General features: G+C 39.1%; 1 protein-coding gene across 2 annotated transcripts; it reads right to left on the reverse strand.

Annotated features, from left to right (window-relative positions):
• Positions 1 to 1,486: 1,486 nt before the first annotated feature.
• SLC19A2 (solute carrier family 19 member 2) lies at positions 1,487 to 17,406 on the reverse strand. Of its 2 annotated transcripts, none has more exons than XM_063305640.1 (6): positions 17,143 to 17,406; positions 13,205 to 13,672; positions 8,043 to 8,265; positions 6,812 to 7,004; positions 4,371 to 4,512; positions 1,487 to 2,872 (listed from the first exon to the last, which is right to left on the reverse strand). In XM_063305640.1, the coding sequence occupies exons 1-6, from the start codon at positions 17,338 to 17,340 to the stop codon at positions 2,744 to 2,746; spliced, it is 1,353 nt and encodes a 450-aa protein (XP_063161710.1). In that variant the 5' UTR covers positions 17,341 to 17,406; the 3' UTR covers positions 1,487 to 2,743. The 2 variants fall into 2 exon arrangements, with proteins under 2 accessions (XP_063161710.1, XP_063161709.1); XM_063305639.1 differs by having other exon boundaries at positions 13,064 to 13,672.
• Positions 17,407 to 20,057: the final 2,651 nt, after the last annotated feature.

Here is a 20,057-nt window from a genome sequence, read left to right on the forward strand (position 1 = left end):
TAAATGGAACTTGTATAGAAGTGGTTTATCCCCAGATGTACCCCCCCATGCCTAATAAAGGGGTTTATTAAGTTTTTTGTGTGGAAAAAAAGTGTTGTGTGACATTGTGGTAGCTTTAACCAAGAATGGGTAATTCATTTAGTGTTTTACTGAATCTTTCAGTTGTTTACCAGTTTTTATGCTCATACATTGTGAACTGTAATACTCCAAGTATTACATCAGAATTTGATAAGGTAAAGATAGCACTGGATGAGAAAATATTAAATGCTCAGTAGAAAAAGAGATACAGACTCCATTGAATTGAGCTCAACTGCTGACTTCATGGACATGTCCATGTAGTTTTGGCAATAACATAGAAATACAGTAGCTTGTTGCTGCCATCTGGGATGTTTGCAGCTTCCCAGCCTAGGCTACAGTTTTGGGATTTTCTAGTACCTCCTACCCAATATGGACCAGCTTTTTCAAGATGAGCCTAGGTTAGTTAGTTGCTGCCACCTAAACAGTCTCACTACAAACAGGCATTATAAATACGACCCTCCTCACATACTATGATTTTTTGATAGGAAAATACTTCCATACTGAAAATCATTCACATGGAACAACTAGACATATACACAGGTAGTCCTTGCTTAATTATAGTAATTGGGACCAGAATTTCTATTACTAAGTGATGCAGTCATAAAACATGTCACATGACCGCATCACTTGGTGATGGCAATCTGGATAGTCCCTGTTGCTGTTGTTAAGCAAGGATCGTGGGTTAAGTGAGAACCTCCTTATGATTTCCTGCCAGCTTCCAACAAGCAAAGACAATAGGGAAGCTGGCAGGAAGTTGCAAGTCCCAGGTGGCTCACAAGCAGGCTGGCAGGTGGGTAAGTGGCTGGTGTGGTGTGAACGCAGCAGGGCTGAGGGTGGCTGCCAGGTGAAGGAGGGTGCGCAGATGGCCACTGTGGCAGTGCACAAGAACAGCAGCTGCTGCTAAGTAAGGGAAGGTGTGCAGGCTCCTCGGGGGAAAAAGCCACAAGAAGGCAAGCAAGTTACAGGAGCGACTTGCAACCTTTCCTGCTGGCTTCCCCGTTGACTTTGTGGGAAGCTGGCAGGGAAGGTCACAAATGGCAATCACATGACTGTGGGATGCTGCAACCGTCGTAAGGACAAGCATAAGTGTAAGTGCAACTGTCACAAGCGCCCAGATCACAGGGGTGCTGAGATGGCCAGAACTTCAAGGACCAGTTGAAAACACTGCTCGTTCAGTGCCGTCGTAACTTCAAATGGTCACTCAATGACTGGTCATTAACCAAGGACTATTGTATTCTGCTATATTTATATAAAAGGCACAACTAGTTTTAATTTCCTACAGTAGGCATATACTGCTGAATAAGATGTAACTTTTCACATAGAGATTGCACGTGTAGCTTTCTCATCACATGGCCAGGGCTAATATCTTTAACAACTACTCCAGCACCCTGAAGCAAATCCTGCTGTATATGGATTTATTCTATTTTATGGTTTGCTATTCATTCACGGGAAATGAATATAGACAATGTACCTGGACAGGAAGGGAATAGAAAACAGATAACAGCCTTTTTTCTTTTTCCCCCAAAACCAAAAAATATAAATGAAATAGTGCCTTAAAAATCTTCCTTCCCTAAAGTCAAAGGATAAATAGAACTGTCTGAGTTTCTCAGCACTTTTCCTACTAGTTATGAAATATCTACAGTCTACTCAGAAAGTCCCAGAAGGCTCAAGGAATCACCCCAAGTGTACCCAGAGGATTTTAATAAATCCAAATTATGGATTTATTAAAAGGCACAGAAAACAATCAAAATAATGATCTCTTATTTGATGCTGTCACATCTATTTGTTCCACAATTCAAAAATACTATCATTATTGGCAGAAACAGCAATCAAGACCATTTCTATTATTTGTACAAATAATGCAGAATGATATAGCTGCCATTTCTTTTTTTCAGACATTGTGAAAGTTGACTATCAACAGCATAAATACAGGAATTTAAGAGTTTCTTTGGAGAAGCTGAAAAGCCTAATATAATCAATAGAATTATCCAAGTGACAACCCATATTTGAACCATGGGAGGTTTACTGCTTTTCCTATCCGTTACCTCATAACATCTATGAATTAAGATATACAACTGACATTTCATGAAGTCAGCAAATCAAATCTATTGGACATGATCAGTAGGAGTAGCAAAAGAGAACTAAAATCTTTAAAATATACCAAAATCACACTACAGTGTGAAAAATGTTTTGGGTACACATACAGAAAGGTCTAGCTGTCTATTCATGACTGTGCATCTACCAAATCTGTGCAGTATCCTGCCACGGCCAATTTGTTTCAAAGGATGCTGCTGACTGCAGTTCTATTGCAGTGCCTCCCAGTTCTATGTTCCTAAAACCCAACATATTAAGAGCACTGAAAGCATAGACTAGGATACCATCACTTTCCAATTACAGTTTTATGGCTTGTCTGGCTAAAGAAAAAACAGGAAGATTTGTCCCCATGTAGACTTTGTCCTCAAAAGGCATATTGAAGCTGTTTTGTTAAATACAGCATTCTTACTTATGTAAGACAAGTATTCTATTTCTAATATATGCTACTAATATAGTATAAATATAACCAAATACAATTCAGGTAACAGTTTTAAAGTAACAGCAGTTGAATAAATATGAACCATCATATTTAAAAATAGATTTCCTCCACCAGATATCAAATTAGTTCATTTTAAGCACCATCTGCAACAGTGTCATTTCTTCTCCTTTCCATTCTCCAGAAATTCTTGACAATACTGTATATGCCACTTATCAGGAATACTACTGATATGGCAGCAAAATAACCAGCATAGATCATGAACTAGAAAAAACAAAAGAAGATTTAGTAATTGGAGAATTGATGTTCGCTGACTTTTCTCATAGCAGATACAATTGTGAGACAGGTTAAAGCAACTTAATTTGCTGTGGTAGAAGGAATTAATTTAGTCTTTTTTTAACACAACTGAGGGAAGGCACCCTTCAGATCTTCTGTCTCAGGGATCATTATCATTATTTATTAGATTATAACCACCCCATTCCAGAAGACTCTGGGTGGCTTACAACATCCGAAAACAATTAAAAACATAACAGAGAATAACAGCCCCAAGGAAAAAAATAGCAATCAAAACCACAAAAGGGGCTCTGCTAACCTCAAGCCTGGAAATAGAGCCAGGTCTTAAGAGCTTCCCGAACTCTAAGACGGGGGTGCCTTACATATCTTGGGGGGGATGCTATTCCAGAGGGCAGGGGCTGTGACAGAGAAGGCACACTTTCTGAGTCCCCCAAGATGGTGTTTAATTGAAGTGATCTGGAGGGCACCCACTCCAGGTGGACAGAAATGATCGGAGATCAGTGATCCCATAGATAGCCAGGCCCTATGCCATGAAAGGCTTTATAGGTGATGACCAGTACCTTGAATTGCACCTGGAAGCCAACTGGCAGCCAATGCAGCTCACGTAGCTGCTATGACACATGGGCATAACATGAAGTGTCTGTTACTGCTCGCACCTCTACATTTTGGACCAGCTGTAGCTTCTGGGTGGTCTTCAAGGGCAGCCCCAATAGAGGCACTGCAATAGTCCAGTCATGAGGTGACTAACTGTCTGAGGGGACTCCTGGTCAAGTAATGGGCAAACTACTGCACAAGACGAACCTGTGCAAAGGCCCTCCTGGCCACAGCTGCCACCTACTCATTAAGCAGTAGCTATGAGTCAAAGAAGACTCCCAAGCTGTGCAACAGTCTCAGATCTAAGAAAATGTCACTGACCCTGGAGGCCCAAACAGCCATAGCCACTGTCTTGTCAGGACTGAGCTGAAGTCTGTTCCTCCCCGTGTGGACATGAGATACATGGGCCACAATTTGTGATGACAGAGGGCAAATTAGACTGTATTCTGTTCACCCACTGTATATTTTTTAGTGTATTTCTAGGAATGTTAAAAACAAAGCCAAAGCCAAGAGGCAATTCAATTTTAAACAAAACATAAATAGTAATTGGCATTATTGCATCTGTTGAACATCCTGGCAGTTCAGTATGTCTAAAAATAGAAAAATTCAGATGTGTCTGAGGAATGTAAAAAAAAAAATCTCCCAACATGTAGAGGGCAATGTATTATTTATCTCCAAAGGACAAATTATCAGGTCTCTCCCACCTTGAAGATACTCAAAGGTAGCCTTCCCAAATGGTGCTGTGTGGATGTTGGAGAATAACATGCTGCATGGAGCTTATGAGAACTGAAGTCTAACATCTCTGCAAGGTAGCAGGCTGTGGAAAGCTATCTATTCTCTTCCCACCCAATCAAAATTAATGAATAAATCTTACCTGCGTGATTATGTCAAGGCCAAGACCCCTTGCATCAACAACTATCAATGTGAGCACTGTCTGCAATGCCAGTGCAATGAAAGTATTGACACCAAATACAAGGGCATACCGCTCTACACTTAGATTTGTAGCAATCTGGAATCTTCACAAAAAGAAAAGAAAAATGGAACTTAAAGACACAATATATTTCATTCATCACCTGCAGGCTAATCTTCAAGATACAACCATATTAGTTATGTATATTTTTTAGTGTTTGAGTTCCATACATTTCACACATAGACCTTTCTGAATCTTAAAAACAAAGAGAGAATATGAGGGAGGAGACTGTTGTCTTCTTTTCTCATATGGCTTATCTCCCTACAGCCTTTCTACCCAAGAGTTCTGAATGGTATCAAACCCCAAAGTGAGAAAAAGGAAAAAAATAACAGGGACTATGGGAAAGTAACCTGCAGGCAAAAAAAAGTTTTCTAATTCACCTGTTTTCACTTTATTTTTTAAAAAAATGAAATCCATCAAACTTGTTTTTACTCAAAAATGTGGTTCCATTTTTAAAATATGGCTGGTAGTTACATTCTATCTAGTTACATGGTAGTTACATTCTATAAATTCACTGCAAACGCTGAATTAGTGAATACCTTTGCTCTAAGGGGAAATACAGGATACCTGCTTACAGTATGAGAGCTGAAACAAGAAGGCAGAGCATCGCCTTGTTTGACCTCGACTAAGAACATGCATGTCAGGTGACTCAAATTTTTCACTGCTCTATGCATGTCCACGAATACAGTAACTGCAAAAGCAGTGCACCTATTGATTTTGGAGTTACAAATAAATTTTAGCAAGCAGGCAAATTTGCAAATACGGAATCCGTGAATAATGAGAATCAACTGCACAAAACTATATTTAATTTGTCCTTAAATATTTTCATAGGCCAGGACTGGGGAACCCCCCCATCCCTATTCTATTCCCAGAAGGCTCAGCTGATATAAGGTGTTGGAGTTTAGGAAACAGAGAGCCCCTTCCTAAAAGCTCCACCCCTTGAACTGAAGCTGCACCCTCTCTACTATTTCCTCTGGGCAAAGGATAGTGAAAGTGGTTTCTCTGAACAAGAGAAAATAAGGAACAAATTTTTCCTGTTTTATGCAAAAAGAAAACACTTCTATTTCCTCCTAGGAAAAGACAAGAGGATCAAGTTTGAGAAGTCAGATTGGTTGTCCGCAAACAACACAGACTGTTTCTGTTGTTACTTACTGTATGTTGTTACTTACTCCTGTTGTTACTTACCCTAACTTAATTCATTAATCCACAAACTAAAATAACATTTCCCTTCCAAATATAAAAGGGAAATTCAAAGAAATTGAACTGCTTTCACTAACTTAGCACCCTCTAGGCAGAAAGGGAGAATATAAAGCAAATAACTATAGCAGAAATTCAATTTCGGGAGGACTGATGAGGTACATGAATATTAACAGCCAAGAACTTAAAGGAGACTATGGCTTTCAAAATTATATAAAATTTATAGATAATGGAAGAAAAGAGTTCAGATGCATAACTAAGTAAGGGAACATTCAGTTAAACCTGAACACAGCTGGAAAGAACCAAATAGCTAGGGCTGAAAATAAAATCCAGCAATGCAGCAATCATTGCAGCATTAAATGCCTTTCTGGGGAGATGAAAGACCTTCCCTGGAAGTTTGAAGATCAGAAGGTCAGTTTTGTCTATCAGTCAACCCATTCAGAGTCACTGATTTGAGAGGGGCGGCTATATAAAATATGAATGAATGAATGAATGAATGAATGAATGAATGAATGAATGAATGAATTACAAAAAGTACCACATATAACCATACTCTTTTCTTTTTCATAAACTGATATTCAGTTTCAACCTTCAGATATGCAGCACTCCCCATATCTATGCTGACATTTAAAACAGTTCTTCATCTGCTACCCATACAAGATTAGTATACTAGTCCAGCATCTGCTTAGGTTAGAGGTTCCAGATATGCAGTTCTTCACAGGCAACACATCTACAACAAGTTTATAATAAGATGTAGATATATTTCCTTACATTCCCAACTTCCAGCCCCATTTTAACTAAACAAATTCACTGGTCTTTGTTATATTGTTCTGATACAATTTGCAATTCACCAGGTGAAACACAGGTTGCCAACCTTTCTACGTTTTTAACTCATGGCTATTTTATGGCTTTGTTGTGACAAAACTGAAGCTTTCAGATAAACACAGTGAGTTAACTCCCAAAGCTAAGTTTAGTTATGACAACATTCCCTCCAATGTGGTACATTCCATATGTACTGGGATAGCACTCTCATTAGATTATTTAGAATGTCTGGGATTTGCAGTCTCACCATAGATGGATGGTATCTAACTGAGGAATGACAAGATAGAACATTTATAAACTGACGAAGTCTGCAAGCAGGTACTTACGTTGTAATTGTAATGAGTAGCATGTAGACAATTCGAAATGCCATGTAGGAAGCATAGCAGATCCAGATGTTATGAGCAGTGTCCATGATACACACAGCTGCAGCAATGAAGAGGGAGAACATAGCTAAAACTAATTCACCCCAGGTAACGAAAGATATTTTTATGTGTCCCACAGCAAACACAGCCCCAGCACCTGCAAATGCAAAACCCAAACAAGTTAGAGTACACGAATACTTATGTCCAGCATATATTTTGAATACTTTTTCAAAGGAATCTTCCAGGCATCAAAATCAGAAAATAGAAGTCGGTAATAACTTTGCTAAATATTTGCTACCTGACTCTCACATTAGCAGAAAGAAGGAAACTAGGATTTGTTGTGATTTGGGGAGTCAACTATGTAATTACAATGTGGAGCTGAAACACAACATCTGCCTTATACTTGTTTGCTTGGGCAAGTTATTAGTCCCTTATAACAAGCCAGATTCCAAAATAGTTCCTGTAATTTCCAAATGTGTCCACAGGATTAACAATCTTGGTTCTTTGACTGCAAGTTCCAATTGACATAATTAGTCTGGCTAGTTCTTTCATATGGAAATTCAGCCTAATGCAATACCTCACAATCTTGTGCAGACAAACAACCCATCACTTGAGAGACAAATCAATGTAAAAAGGGCTCTCTAAAAGTAAAGTATCTGAAGATCTCAAGTTTACTATACAGTTTGAATGTACAAAAGACTCTCCTTACAGCCTGTCTAGTATGTTTCTGGAGTAATCTTTAGAGCTTTTACTAATGTATGATGATGGGCATGAGAGGTGAAAATAAAACAGGTGGAGTTGATCCATGTAGGATACTTCTCAGCTGTTGAAATCATTACTCAAAATATTGTGCAGGAAAGTTTGTTTAGCCATAACTATATGTTTTCAGTTGCCATTACTTTGAAAATGTACACACATGAATATGACAAAACTATTTTGAGTACATGTATTTTGGTATCTTCTCCAGGAGGCTCTGTAAACACTATTATCTCCACCTAGTATTTTAAAACATATTACTAAATTGGTAATAAAAACAACTAATTATAAACACATCACATAAACTCACTTAACAGCAATGTACTAGAGTGCTGCTTAAACAGGGCCTTTCCACAAATTAGGAACTAGTAGTTTTGACAACTGCAAAATACAATATGCATCATCCATCAGAAGAAAACTGAGTTAAGAAACAGCTTACCCAACAATGTGGAAACAGCTTCCACAGCACCATTATATCTCTCAGAGGTCTGAGAAGACGGCACAATTTCCCACATGCCTTGAGCATAGTTTATGACCTGGAAATAGCCACATGTTGACAGGGCCCACCATACAGACCAACACAGCAGAGGCCAGGAAGAGTAACATTGCAAGAAATCCTGCCAGAGTTCTTTCATTATGTTCATAATGTCCACCTTTTGTTCCTGTATAGATTAAACAAAAACATTCAACAAAAATATACCAGAATTGTCCCTTACATTTACCATGGTACAACTGGAATAGTACAGATCCAGATAGGCCTCAAGAATATAGTCAATATATTTCAGGAGAAAGCGCAACAGGTATCACAGCGAGTTCTCATTTCTCCTTAGGTGCAGAGGAAGTGCTGGGGCTTTCTACAGTTCTGTATTCTTACTTGAGGACAATGATTCATTCATATGTGGCAACTATGAATGCTTGTCATTTGTGAATGTTAGTCCACAGAGCAAATCACTCTCTGACCACAGTTCTGCTTGTTGCAGCATACGATTAACTCTTCTTGTGTGCTTATTTCTGTTACTAAATGAAATATTAGAAAGTAACATTAAATGCCTGTAACACATAATTGTGTGTTTCAGTTAATTTGGGAAGATCTGGTATCACCAGCTCCAGGGACAATATTCTGCTATCGATAATCCTGCACAGGGTAAATTGTAAAAGGGATAGATATATTGCTTTCTTCACCCAGCACGTCTTCGCACACCCTGGGATCCTTCCACTAGATTGAATTATTGAGGTGCAGTGACATTTATGCAATAATTTGCAATTACACTGGAGGGTATTTCAACCAATCATTCCGAAGCTGGCATTCAGTTCATGGATAAAGCTTTTTTCTGTCAGCATCAGACAGGCTCCCTTTTGTTCCCAAGGCTTTCAGAAGCACACAACTACTTTCATTTCATAAAAATCCAAGCAAGTTCAAATGTTTTTTGCACAGTTCTGAAAATGCTGTCTTTCCTTTTACCACCTTAAAAATAAAGCAAGCAACGGACAGGTTTTAATAAGTCCGTTAAATAATTTTGTATAACTTAGAAGTCTGAATAACATGTGGTGGCTGAGCTTGCTTGACATTAATGGAGATGATGCACAAGCAAACTATCACCAGCTGTTGCAGAAGTAATAGGCCATCTATTTTAGCCATGATTACTTACCATGTGCAAACAATAGGTATCTGTGCTCCAGCTTGGTGTGGGCAAACATTTACAATATAGTTGGATAACAGAGTTAGTGGCAGTCTAAATATGGTAGCTTTGAACAAGAAAGTTTGGAATTCATATCACTGATCTCCGCCATACTACTGACCTTGCTATGTACTTCTCTGTGCCTTAATTACTTTCCATAAATAAAAAACAACCACAGGCTATCTCAAAGGATCACTGTGACTACAACCAAGATAAAAATTCCAAGTGTTCTTTGTATACTCAGTACCATGGGGATTAATACTGTGGTAGAGTAAAGAAGAGAGATATGTAGAGCATTTTTCACAAAAGTTTTCAGTACAGTGGTCCTTGTCTAACAACCACTCATTCACTGACCATTTAAACTCAACGGGTGGTACTTACGACCGGTCCTTGAAGTTCCAGCCATTGCAGCACCTGCACGGTCATGTGATCACGATCCAGACACTTAGCAACTGGCCCAGATTTCCAACCATTACAGCATCCCATGGTCATGGGATTGCAATTTACAACCTTCCCTGCTGGCTTCCCACAAGCAAAATCAATGGGGAAGCAGGCAAGAACTCAGAAGTCATGATCACATGAAGTTCTTGCTTAATGACCTGTATGGTCCTCACTTAACAATGGTAACCAGGGACTGCCAGAACTGCCATTGCTAAGTGGCGTAGTCACGTGACATCACTCTTTATGACTGCATCACTCATTGACAGAAATTCTGGTCCCAACTGCCATCATAACCCAAGTAATACTTGTAGTGTGGATAGAACTCGCCAAAAAAGGGGTAAACTTATCTGTATATTCAGAGTAAAGTCTCTGAGTAATATACAGACAGCATTGCTGTCACTGTCAGTTGCCTACGCATGATAGTAATATTAAACAATGAAAAATTTCAATGCATCTACAAAAAGCCAAAATTTTGCATCCATACTTGAATCAGGCAAGAGTTCTTAATATTACGGGTAACTCCTTTGTTCTGTAACTATATGTTTGGTTTTAAAATATTATCAAAATATTAACAATATTTCTAGTATTCTACAATAAAACAATAACACTAACTTCCTGATAATGGGACAAACATGTACATTTATTGCCCACATATAAGGTCTATCAGATAGAAACACTAAGCAAGAAAAACATTTGCCTATCGTCCTCTACTCAAATATATTTTAAAAAGGTTTAAATATATACTCTCCACAGAACATTTCCTCAAGACTATTCTTCACCCTTCACTCTTCACTCAGGAGCCACACCTGGATGGGGGCTCCAGCACAGCACTGATCTAGCCCCTTCCTGGCACCAAGTTATGTCTTTATCCCAAAAACATTGGTCCCAGTTTCTGCCTGAGGTTAGCTACTTTCTACTTAGCCTTACAAGGTAGATGAGGCTTAGGGTTAACTCATAAATTCCAATAACCATGCTTCTCCATTAATGATAACTGAAATATGCCAAGTGGCAATCTCCTTTTTTCCCTGTGTGACAAAATGTGTTTTTAGCCTTTCCATTAAAAGTAATCTGAAGTTCAGATACAGTAAATCTGAGGGAATTATAGCCTTCTGTGAAAGGGTGATACATGCCAAAGTGAAGACTTTTTAAAAAAAAAAATAGAATTGCCATCTTTATTTCTTGGCAGAATTGGAGATTAATTTCTGGGATAGTAGCCTCTTGTGAGGAATAGCTCCTATCAAGTTGTAGGTGATTAGGTTCAAAAGCTTTATATTGTTATTCAACAAGGAAATTAAATATTGGCTTTCTGGTTAATGAAAAATGCTGCCAGACAAGCAGCCCAAGTGAAATGGCAAAAAAGTAGCCTGGTTTTGCAGTAAAGGCAGGTTTTTTTAAATTTAATAACATTAAGTTTAGTGACATATCATTGTATCTTTCATCTGCAACTCACTAGAAACTTTTTTTTTATCAATGCACAAAAAGGCTTCAGTGTTGTGGCTTTTGTAATAATTTGAGATTCCTATAGGAAGCCATCAGCTTGTTTGATTTTGGCCTAGCAGGATTATAATTTGTTCAACGGATCATGGTTGAAACAAACTGGTTTAACAGAATGTGTGATTTCAGCACCCTAGGCAGGATGAAATACCTCTCTGTTAGCACAAAGAAACTCACTTGAAAACTTATAGAGAGCTTTCTTAGCAAGCTATGGTGGAAATATTCCAGGTAAATTAGTAGTGAGATATTTGGGGACATTGTAGCATTTCTGACAGGGACAACAGTATGTAGCAGATGGGGACAAGCCATCTTATTGCAGAGAACTAGATAACTAAGCTACCATTCAACTTCCTAAGTATATGTCTAGCTAGGTGTATACCCTGGAAGAGAAACAAGATTCAAACACTGGGAATTGTCTTATGCTGAGTCCATTTATTCAACTAATTCAGCACTGTTTATAGCAGCCTTTCCCAATTTGGTGTTCAATATCAATTCTTATATACCCCCAACTGTCTTATCTATCAATCAATTGTATTTATACCAACTGCAGTCACAACATTCTTGGTAGTTACACCATTATGGAAGTTGCTTCAACACATCTCAAGGACAACAGCTTGAGGAAGGCTGGTCTGCAGCAACTTTGGGCATTCTCCAGATCTGTGGACTTCTAAAAGCTTCAGCAGTGGCCATACTGGCTGTGAATTCCAGAGACTGAAGTCCATGAGCTTGGAGGGCACCCAAGCTTGGAAGGCTGGTCAACAATAATCAACAATGTTTGCCCAATTTGTAAGAGTGATATAATGTAATTGAACTCTTTGAAGTTTTGCACAACCCTAATATATTTTCACAACAAACAGAACTTACATTGTACCTTTAAAGGGGCCACAAAAAAATCACTCTACTTATTAATGTGACACTAACATGTTCTTAATCATACACCTTTAACCAGTAGGCAAAAAAAGGTTGTCTACCACTGCCCTAAGTTGATCCCACACAAATGATGCTAAAGTAGCTATACTACTTTCTGCTGCTTCTTTAGCAGTTTTATCAATTAAGAGGAGCATCTTCTTCAATCAATATAGGAAGATGAATAGCAGAGTATTTACTATGTGGGAAAGTTTAGAAAATTGCCAACAGGGCAACAAAAAGAAAGACAAGTAGTTTTCATCTACTTAGGATAGCTTCCTCAGCTTTATGGTAATTGTTTGCTATGGAAGCAGCTTTAGGGTAGGCCATTAATGCCATGGAAAGATAATCTCTTCCATTACCTATTGAGCTTAACAATTCTACCCAAAATATATCTTTATAAGAAATCACTTTGTTTGCAATATAACAAAATATTCCAGTCTGCTAAAATGCCTCTTTGGGGTCCACTACATTTTGCAAATTTTCTTGAAGTTTCTCCATAAAACAGCATCTCTATTCTTACCAAATTAAATTGTTTACTCTCTATTCTTGGACTTATAGTTGACATTTTCCTAAAGGCTAGCCACAGCTTTCCTTAACTCTTCTTGGAAGATCTGATTCTTAAATAGCTAGGAGTGTGTCTTCCAAATTAAGTAGACATCACTATTTTTTGCAAAAGTTGCTTTCCCCAATAACCAGATTTATTTTGTGCATATTGGCATATTTGGTTGGTTTATATTCTGAAATGCCCTTGTTTTGGCAGGCAATAGGATCCCACCAACACAACTATGCTTAAGATCCCCTCACCAGAATTTGAAATGATAAACAGAAGCAACAAAGGCATAACAAACTATTGATCATTGGCAATTAACCTAACTGAAGATATGTGCTTAATGGCAGACCTTTTTTGCACACACACCTCAAAAGCAGTAGTGCTTACCTGCTCCTCTGCAGGACACTCTTCTATATTTAAGGGAGCCTCCAATTCAACATCTTCCCACCCAGGAACCCTCTTTAAGGCAGGATCATGTCGGGTAATCGTTCCATTTTTATAATTTAAAACCTTCATCTCCTTACTGACCTGGAGGCTTGAGTGATGGTGGAAAAAAAAGCTTTTCTGTGGCATGGGCAGAGACCAAGCTATTGCAAAAGCAACAGATACAGAAGTGAGTGACACCACATTCAAACTGAACAGAGACCATCCTACAGCAGACACCAGGATCTGCCCACAGACAGAGCCTACGGTATAACCCACAAGGGCAGCACTTCGACAGTAGCTTGTGACTTTCTGGTATAAATTCAAGTCCACAACACTATAAATGTAAGAGTAATAAGCAATTTCTGTTGCAGTCACTAATCCATAGAAGAATTCCAGGAACTGAATAGCTAGAATTCCTTTGGAGTAAAGAAGCATAAACCATGTCACTATAAGGCTTAGTCCTTGCAGAAGGATGACAGGCTTGTATCTGAGATAATCTGTGGCCAGGAAAACAGGCAATAGCAGCACTAAATACGAGTACGTCCATACTGGATAAATTTCATTGAAGACCTACAAAAAAAAGAGAATATTAACTTTATAAAATGGAAAATTCACATTATAGGAACAGGTATCTCAACAACAATACCTGAGTATTTCCTAGCAATATTTGAAAACTGTCAGATTTTATTTTAAAACATTTTCCTTTCTGCAATAAAATCCATAATGTTTCAACAGAAGTGGGCAAATTGACCCTTGGGAAGACCAAGTAGGCCATGCTGGAAATGTATTCCAAAAAGTGGGTGTAGCCAGGGCCAAGAAGTGACCACAGCCGAATAAAACCTACTGTCATGTTCACTGTTCCAATGTAGTTTATACATCGTAACGTTTCACATGCCATGGCGCTGACGCATGTTTCTGTTTGGGAGGGAGCTGCTGTGAGACCTTGTACCAAGCTCTGTAGGTGGAATCAGGACAATGGAATGTGTTTGGGTTATTTTGTCTGTTCAAGGACTTTTCCCACAGACCATCAGAAACCGTTAGGAGCACCTGGGATTGTGAACTTGGGAAGATTCTAAGGGGGGAGGGATTTCATTTTCACCCAGGGTTTTTAGTTTGAATTTACCCACGCTTTTACCATTCTCAGCTTTCTTTGTGATCCTGCATGCTGTTCTTTAATAAATCAGATATCTTTGAATTCCTGCTTATGAGTCTGATGCATATTAGAATAGGCAATCATTACACCTACATTCAATCTAAATTAATTAAAATCAATTACAGTTAAGAGGTTACAGTACTTCTTGGTCACTGAAGATGGAGCTGACTGGAAATGGATAACTCTACGGATAACTCTACCTCAGTCAGAAGACAGAGCTAAAATGTCCCCATGCAGAGAAAACAGTCTTAGCTTTGCTTTCTGGTAAAGGAGAGCCTTTTTTCCAGTCAGCACCATCTGAATACCAGGTAGAGAAAAGATTTCTCCCATTTCCTGAAACATTAGGATAGATGCCTTTTGGCAGAGACACTTACCAACCAACCTAGATTTATAGGAGAAAATTATGTTCTAGTTCCCAACATTATTCTACTTTGATTTCAGAAGAACAGAGTCCAAAAAGATGGTTAATTTGTTCTTATCTTTCTGTATTCATAACTGTATCTTCTGCCCATTTCTGTTAAGATTAATACCTCAAGCTATAGCCTCTTGAATGCAATAGGTGTGAGCTACACATAAATAGCCATCGGGCAGGATTCTGCATATTTACCAAGAGAACAAATCACAGATGCTGGGAAGATGGAATGGAAGAGTGGGCCAAGTTTAAGATATTTGAGAAACACCGTCAAACATGGCAGTACTAGTTGGTTTATTCAACCTATGAATCTATAGTATAGCTTAGCCATGAGGTATGAATGAGGATGGTGGTGTGAGTTTATGTCATATTGCCCATTTTAAATCTACACTTGGCAAAACCCAAAAACATCAAGAAAAAAAGTTAAGTTCTGTAATCTGCAGCCATCCAGATAATGTGACTTGCAAAAGCTGCATGCACTGTAACTGCATAAATTCAAAACTTTCCTCAAATGTCGTAATCAATATTAATGAAATAGAATTATCCAGCTTAAAAATAGTTTGTGCCATGACACTTATGGAATTTATGTCAAGGATCAGCTTCACAAATTCTACATCAGATGCTTCTTTGATGGTCAGATATCGCATTGAAAATCTTCCTCCACACGTTCTTAAATCCTTGCAGATACAGGTCTATTCAGAAGTAAAACTGATGGAGTTCAATAATCCGATTACCAAGGGAAGTGCCAAGTAACAATTCTCCTTGCACGATCAGAAATATTGGAAATTAATTGGAAGCATAGCAGAGTTAATTAGAACATTCCCCAACAATGTTTAAAGCTTTAAAAAAATGTTAATATCTTTTCTTGCCGTTCTACATGTTTTCCATGAAGTTTAACCTTTTCTTCTCATGCCATCAGAACAAAATATAAAGAAAAGTTCAGCAAATAATACTTTAAACATTGTTTAGTTTAGTAGCCACCAGACTACTTACACAATTTGGGGTTTTTAGAACATTTAGATTTGACCCTATAATACTAAACAGCTCTACTTCAATAGAAGTTCCTATGACTCATTCTGAATGTTTGCCTTTCAAAATGAGATCTACAATGAAATGTTACAATGTCCTGTTCAGTGTTTCTCGTACCTGACCCTGCTACATCTTCAGTCAACAGTCAACAATCCAAGGTTACTGGCTGGCTTAGTCCTGCTGTTGCAGGGGCAAGCTAATATTTTTTATTTCTGCAAATCTTAAGGGGGCCCACAAGCTCTTCCCTTATGCATAGATGGTGATATTTTAATCATTTAAGGATTGGGAGGTTGAAATTACTATTGGAAAGATGCTACCTGAAACAGCACATTTCACTTCAGGAAACAGTTGTAATGATTATTCTTGCATGTACTTTATTCAGTGACACTACCAGAGACAAGCTCAAGTGTTAAAGTCTCCTAACATTCAAAGCATACATGCCAAAGCTCTATATAAGCTCCCCACACCAGCCAAGTTACTTTATTTATTTGATTTGATTTATATTACCGCCCCTCTCCCCCAATGGGGATATGGTTTATGAGTCTGCAATGAAGTGCTGAACACTTTGTAAATGTTATTAAAAACAAAGGCCAACAGCTGTGATCAAGAAGTATACAGAGGATGCTTATTTTGCTTTGTATAACATTTATATCCAAAACAGATGAGTTTCTCTTTATATTATGTTCCAAATGAGAGCTAGTATTTGGCCTAAAGTCACTCAGTGATCACTACAGCCAAGATAGACATGCTTTAAAGTTAGCCCTCTCTAAACTAAGCTAAACTTCCTCACTGCCACACTACAGTAGGTTTAGCAGAAAATCTTAAGAGAGCTGCAGTTCAAAAGGACAATGGATTTTAACTCAAAGTTAAATTGCTGGATTAGGAGAGGGAAACCTTCTGCCTTAGGCATGAAAGTCAGCTGACCGAAGTCAGTTGAGTCAAGGCTCATAGGTCCCATTAAGACACTGCACTAAGGCTGGATAGTTTACAAACCTCAGTGGTTCAGTTCATAAAACCAAGAATTTTATTTAAACCCTCTCAGTGCTCACTGCAATAATAACACAAGAAACAGTCCTGTGTGTTCAGGAGCTGTGGGCAAAGACCACAGATCTAATTGTTATTATTTATCCTATGCCACATTCCTCTCCAGCCCATTACACTATTTTCTTCGCTCCCACGATTCCACATAGCACGTAATTCTGATGTCACAGGCTGGAGCACTTCATTCAACCCCAAAAGATGAGCATAAATCTTTAAACTATAAATTGTTGGCTATACAACCCCCAAACTTTAAAAAAAAAAACTCGAGAAAAGTTCCGGCACGTGTTGCAGAATACTCTCCCTATAAATGAGCATCGAAACCAGAGATAACAAACAGAGGCGACGCACCGGCCTAGTCCTACAGATTAAGCAATCGGGAAAACCCAATGAGAGAAGAGATCTCACCTGGGTCTCTGTGAGGTTCTTGTCCGGTCCCAACAAATAAGGCGTGAGAAAAGGTTCCGACGGTCGCAAGTTGGCAAAGAAACCGTAGCCACACAGCACAGTCGTAGGAAGAACCCAGCCAGAACGCCGCGAGGCCCGCCTCGCACGGCCAGGGAACAACCGGGACCGGAGTCCGTCCAAGAGACCCGGCGCTTCCATCTGACGAGCCCCACAACGGGGCGACTCGAGGTCCCGCTTTCAGCGGCAGCCTCCCTCTAGCGACCGCCTCGCCGCTAGGCGTCCAGAAATCACACCAGCAACTCACGCTGCCAAAGGCACCTTGACCCTGCGCAGTAAGCAGCCACGCCTCCTTGCTCCGTTTGCATCTGTGATTGGCTGGAAGAGAAAGAATCACGTCCCAATGAATGAGGCGGAGAGGTTACTAGCTGGCTGTAGAGCGGCCAATTGCATTGCTGATCCAGGTCACACCGCCGTTTTGGTCTGATTGGTCGTCGCTTCGCTCTTGGTGTATTTTCTCCAGTTGACTGGCGCCGTTTGAAGAAAATCTGAAGGAATATCTTTACTAGGGCTGCACTAGGACCCTGGGACCAGTGGAGAAGAGAGTTTCCTGGGAAGAGAATATATCACGTGTGTGTGGGCATCATCACTTGGACAGGCAAGCCTGGATGTAAAAGCGTGCTCTGTTCAAGGACCGTTTATTATGATTATTACTTTTAGCTTTTCCAGTATGAGTTGGCTCTGCCCGCCTTCCTTCCTTCCTTCTCCTGTTCTCACAAGTCTAAATTCTGGTGTTGGGCAGATAGGTGCCAAGCGATCTTGTACGAACTTTAACAAGCATATAAAACTAGTAATAATAATAACAGTCCTAATCCTGGAATCACTGGTGGGGAAGAGAAGGGTAGGATAAATTAAAAGTCTGGGTGCAGAGGAGATATAATTTCGTTAAGGATTTCAGTATCTTGAATGTGTCACTACATGCATGTGCCTCCTAGTTGAAGTATGTAATAAACTATGTCCTACGAGAAGCAGTATATTGGCTTGTATCCTAGCTCGCCTAAAATTGCATAAGTGGGTTTAGGGTTCTTAAAGTAGATCAATCAAGTAATGACAAAACTGACCAGTACTGTCCTTACCACTAGCAGGGAAGGCTGCATGTAGCATTGTTATAACTGAGGCTGCTACCTTAATCTACTTTTGCCTTTGACTACAAATAGTTTGTAAAATCTTGATTGACCAAAACTATTATGTGTAGCTGAAGTCAATATCTATGGGCCATTCTGTTGATGACCATAATATATGGAGGACTTTAACTTGGAATGTAAGAGGAATAAATTATACAAATCTTGAATGAATGAATGAATGAAATGAATTTTTTTTAAAATATAGATATGGTGTGTGTCTGTAATAGAATCTGAATGGAGATGGTCTGATTTCAGGATATAGTTGATGAGTACATGTATGGAAGTGAAGGGGTAGGTTTAACTGTAAACAAAGCAGGATCACAGGGGTGGTCAAATGGGTCAGCGACAAAAACTGCACTATCAGGACACAACCCTTTTTTATGTCCATTTAACATCACTTTGATGAAAGCAACAGAAGTTTGCAGGTGCCCATGACTGGTGTCACTTAGATAGGTACCTGTAAAAGTTGGTATATATGAAAGTAGGAATTGATGGGTTGGACTTCCGGTGGGGACAAGGTGGACTGAACAGCTGTGCCCGCGGGCTCAGCAGCAAAACTGACAACACGGCAGTTTTTTTGGGCTCAGGCAGGTTTTCCTGAAGCCCAAGAGTGTTTTTCCAGAAAAAGGAAAACACCTGGAATCACCCCATCTGTCCTCCAGATGGCTGCTTGCAGCCAGAAGATTGCAAACAGCATTTGCACTCGACTGATAAGAGCAGCTGGGAGGCTGGGACGTTACCATTTTCCAAGCCATGCTGTAGCTTTTAAGGGACATTAAGACCGGCCGCCCCATTTCTAAATCACCCAATTTGTATTTCTTTTAAGTACGCACACCCTAAGAGAGGCTTTCTACAGCAAGGAGAGGCAAGTTCTCTTGGTGCTTATCGTTGTTTTGAGGATCAATTTTTTTAAAAAATCTTTTTTAAATTTTGGACTTTGTTTTCCATCCAAATATTAAGGACGATTGAGAGTACATAATTGTCTCCCTGTTATTATTTCTGTACTAAATTTGAAGATATTAGCATTTTCCTACACATTGAATCGGCTATTTTGAACTTTTAGTTTTCTGCTTCTACTTTCCCTGGGGAACTGTCTGCATATTTATTTATTTATTTATTTATTATTTATTTATTTTCTACCCCACCTTTATTATTTTTATAAATAACTTAAGATGGTGAACATACATAATACTCTTTCCTCCTCCTATTTTCCCCACAACAACAACCCTGTGAGGTGAGTTGGGCTGAGAGAGAGTGACTGGCCAAAGGTCACCCAACCGGCTTTCATGCCTAAGGCAGGACTTGAACTCACTGTCTGCTGGTTTCTAGCCTGTTGCCTTAACCACATTCCAGAATTCTTTCATATCTTCAACTTTTGCTGGTTAAGCTCCTAGGGGGGACCATAATCTACTGCTTGAGACATGGAGCATGTTAAACAGACTTTCTCTGACTTCCACCAAGATTTTAAACAGATTCTTTCTGATTCCTACCAAGTTTTTATGCAAGGCATTCAGAACATTGTTGAAAATATGAGATCCAAAATGTGTCATCTGGTTGGGGATGTCATGGATGAAACTGAGGAATTTAACAGCAACAGAAATGTCTCTTCTAAGAGTGAAATCGGGACTTCTGATGAAATGCTGGATGAAGATTGGATAGTCAAGTTGAAGAAATTAAAGGGAGAGATTGAGTTGCAAGTCATAAGTGAAATTGATCTTCTGATGGAATGCCATG

The sequence above is a fragment of the Candoia aspera genome, chromosome 5 (assembly GCF_035149785.1).
Source record: "Candoia aspera isolate rCanAsp1 chromosome 5, rCanAsp1.hap2, whole genome shotgun sequence".
In the NCBI taxonomy this organism is placed as follows: Eukaryota; Metazoa; Chordata; class Lepidosauria; order Squamata; family Boidae; genus Candoia; species Candoia aspera.

What these genes read in the sequence shown, in the direction of transcription:
- SLC19A2 (XM_063305639.1), bottom strand. Translation starts at nt 17,340, where the DNA reads ATGGAAGCGCCGGGTCTCTTGGACGGACTCCGGTCCCGGTTGTTCCCT. An exon ending in AGAACCTCACAGAGACCCAG is followed by an intron (nt 13,673 to 17,142) that starts GTGAGATCTCTT and finishes TTTTTTTTGTAG; the next exon opens with GTCTTCAATGAAATTTATCC. An exon ending in CTACTCATTACAATTACAAC is followed by an intron (nt 4,513 to 6,811) that starts GTAAGTACCTGC and finishes CTTTTTGTGAAG; the next exon opens with ATTCCAGATTGCTACAAATC.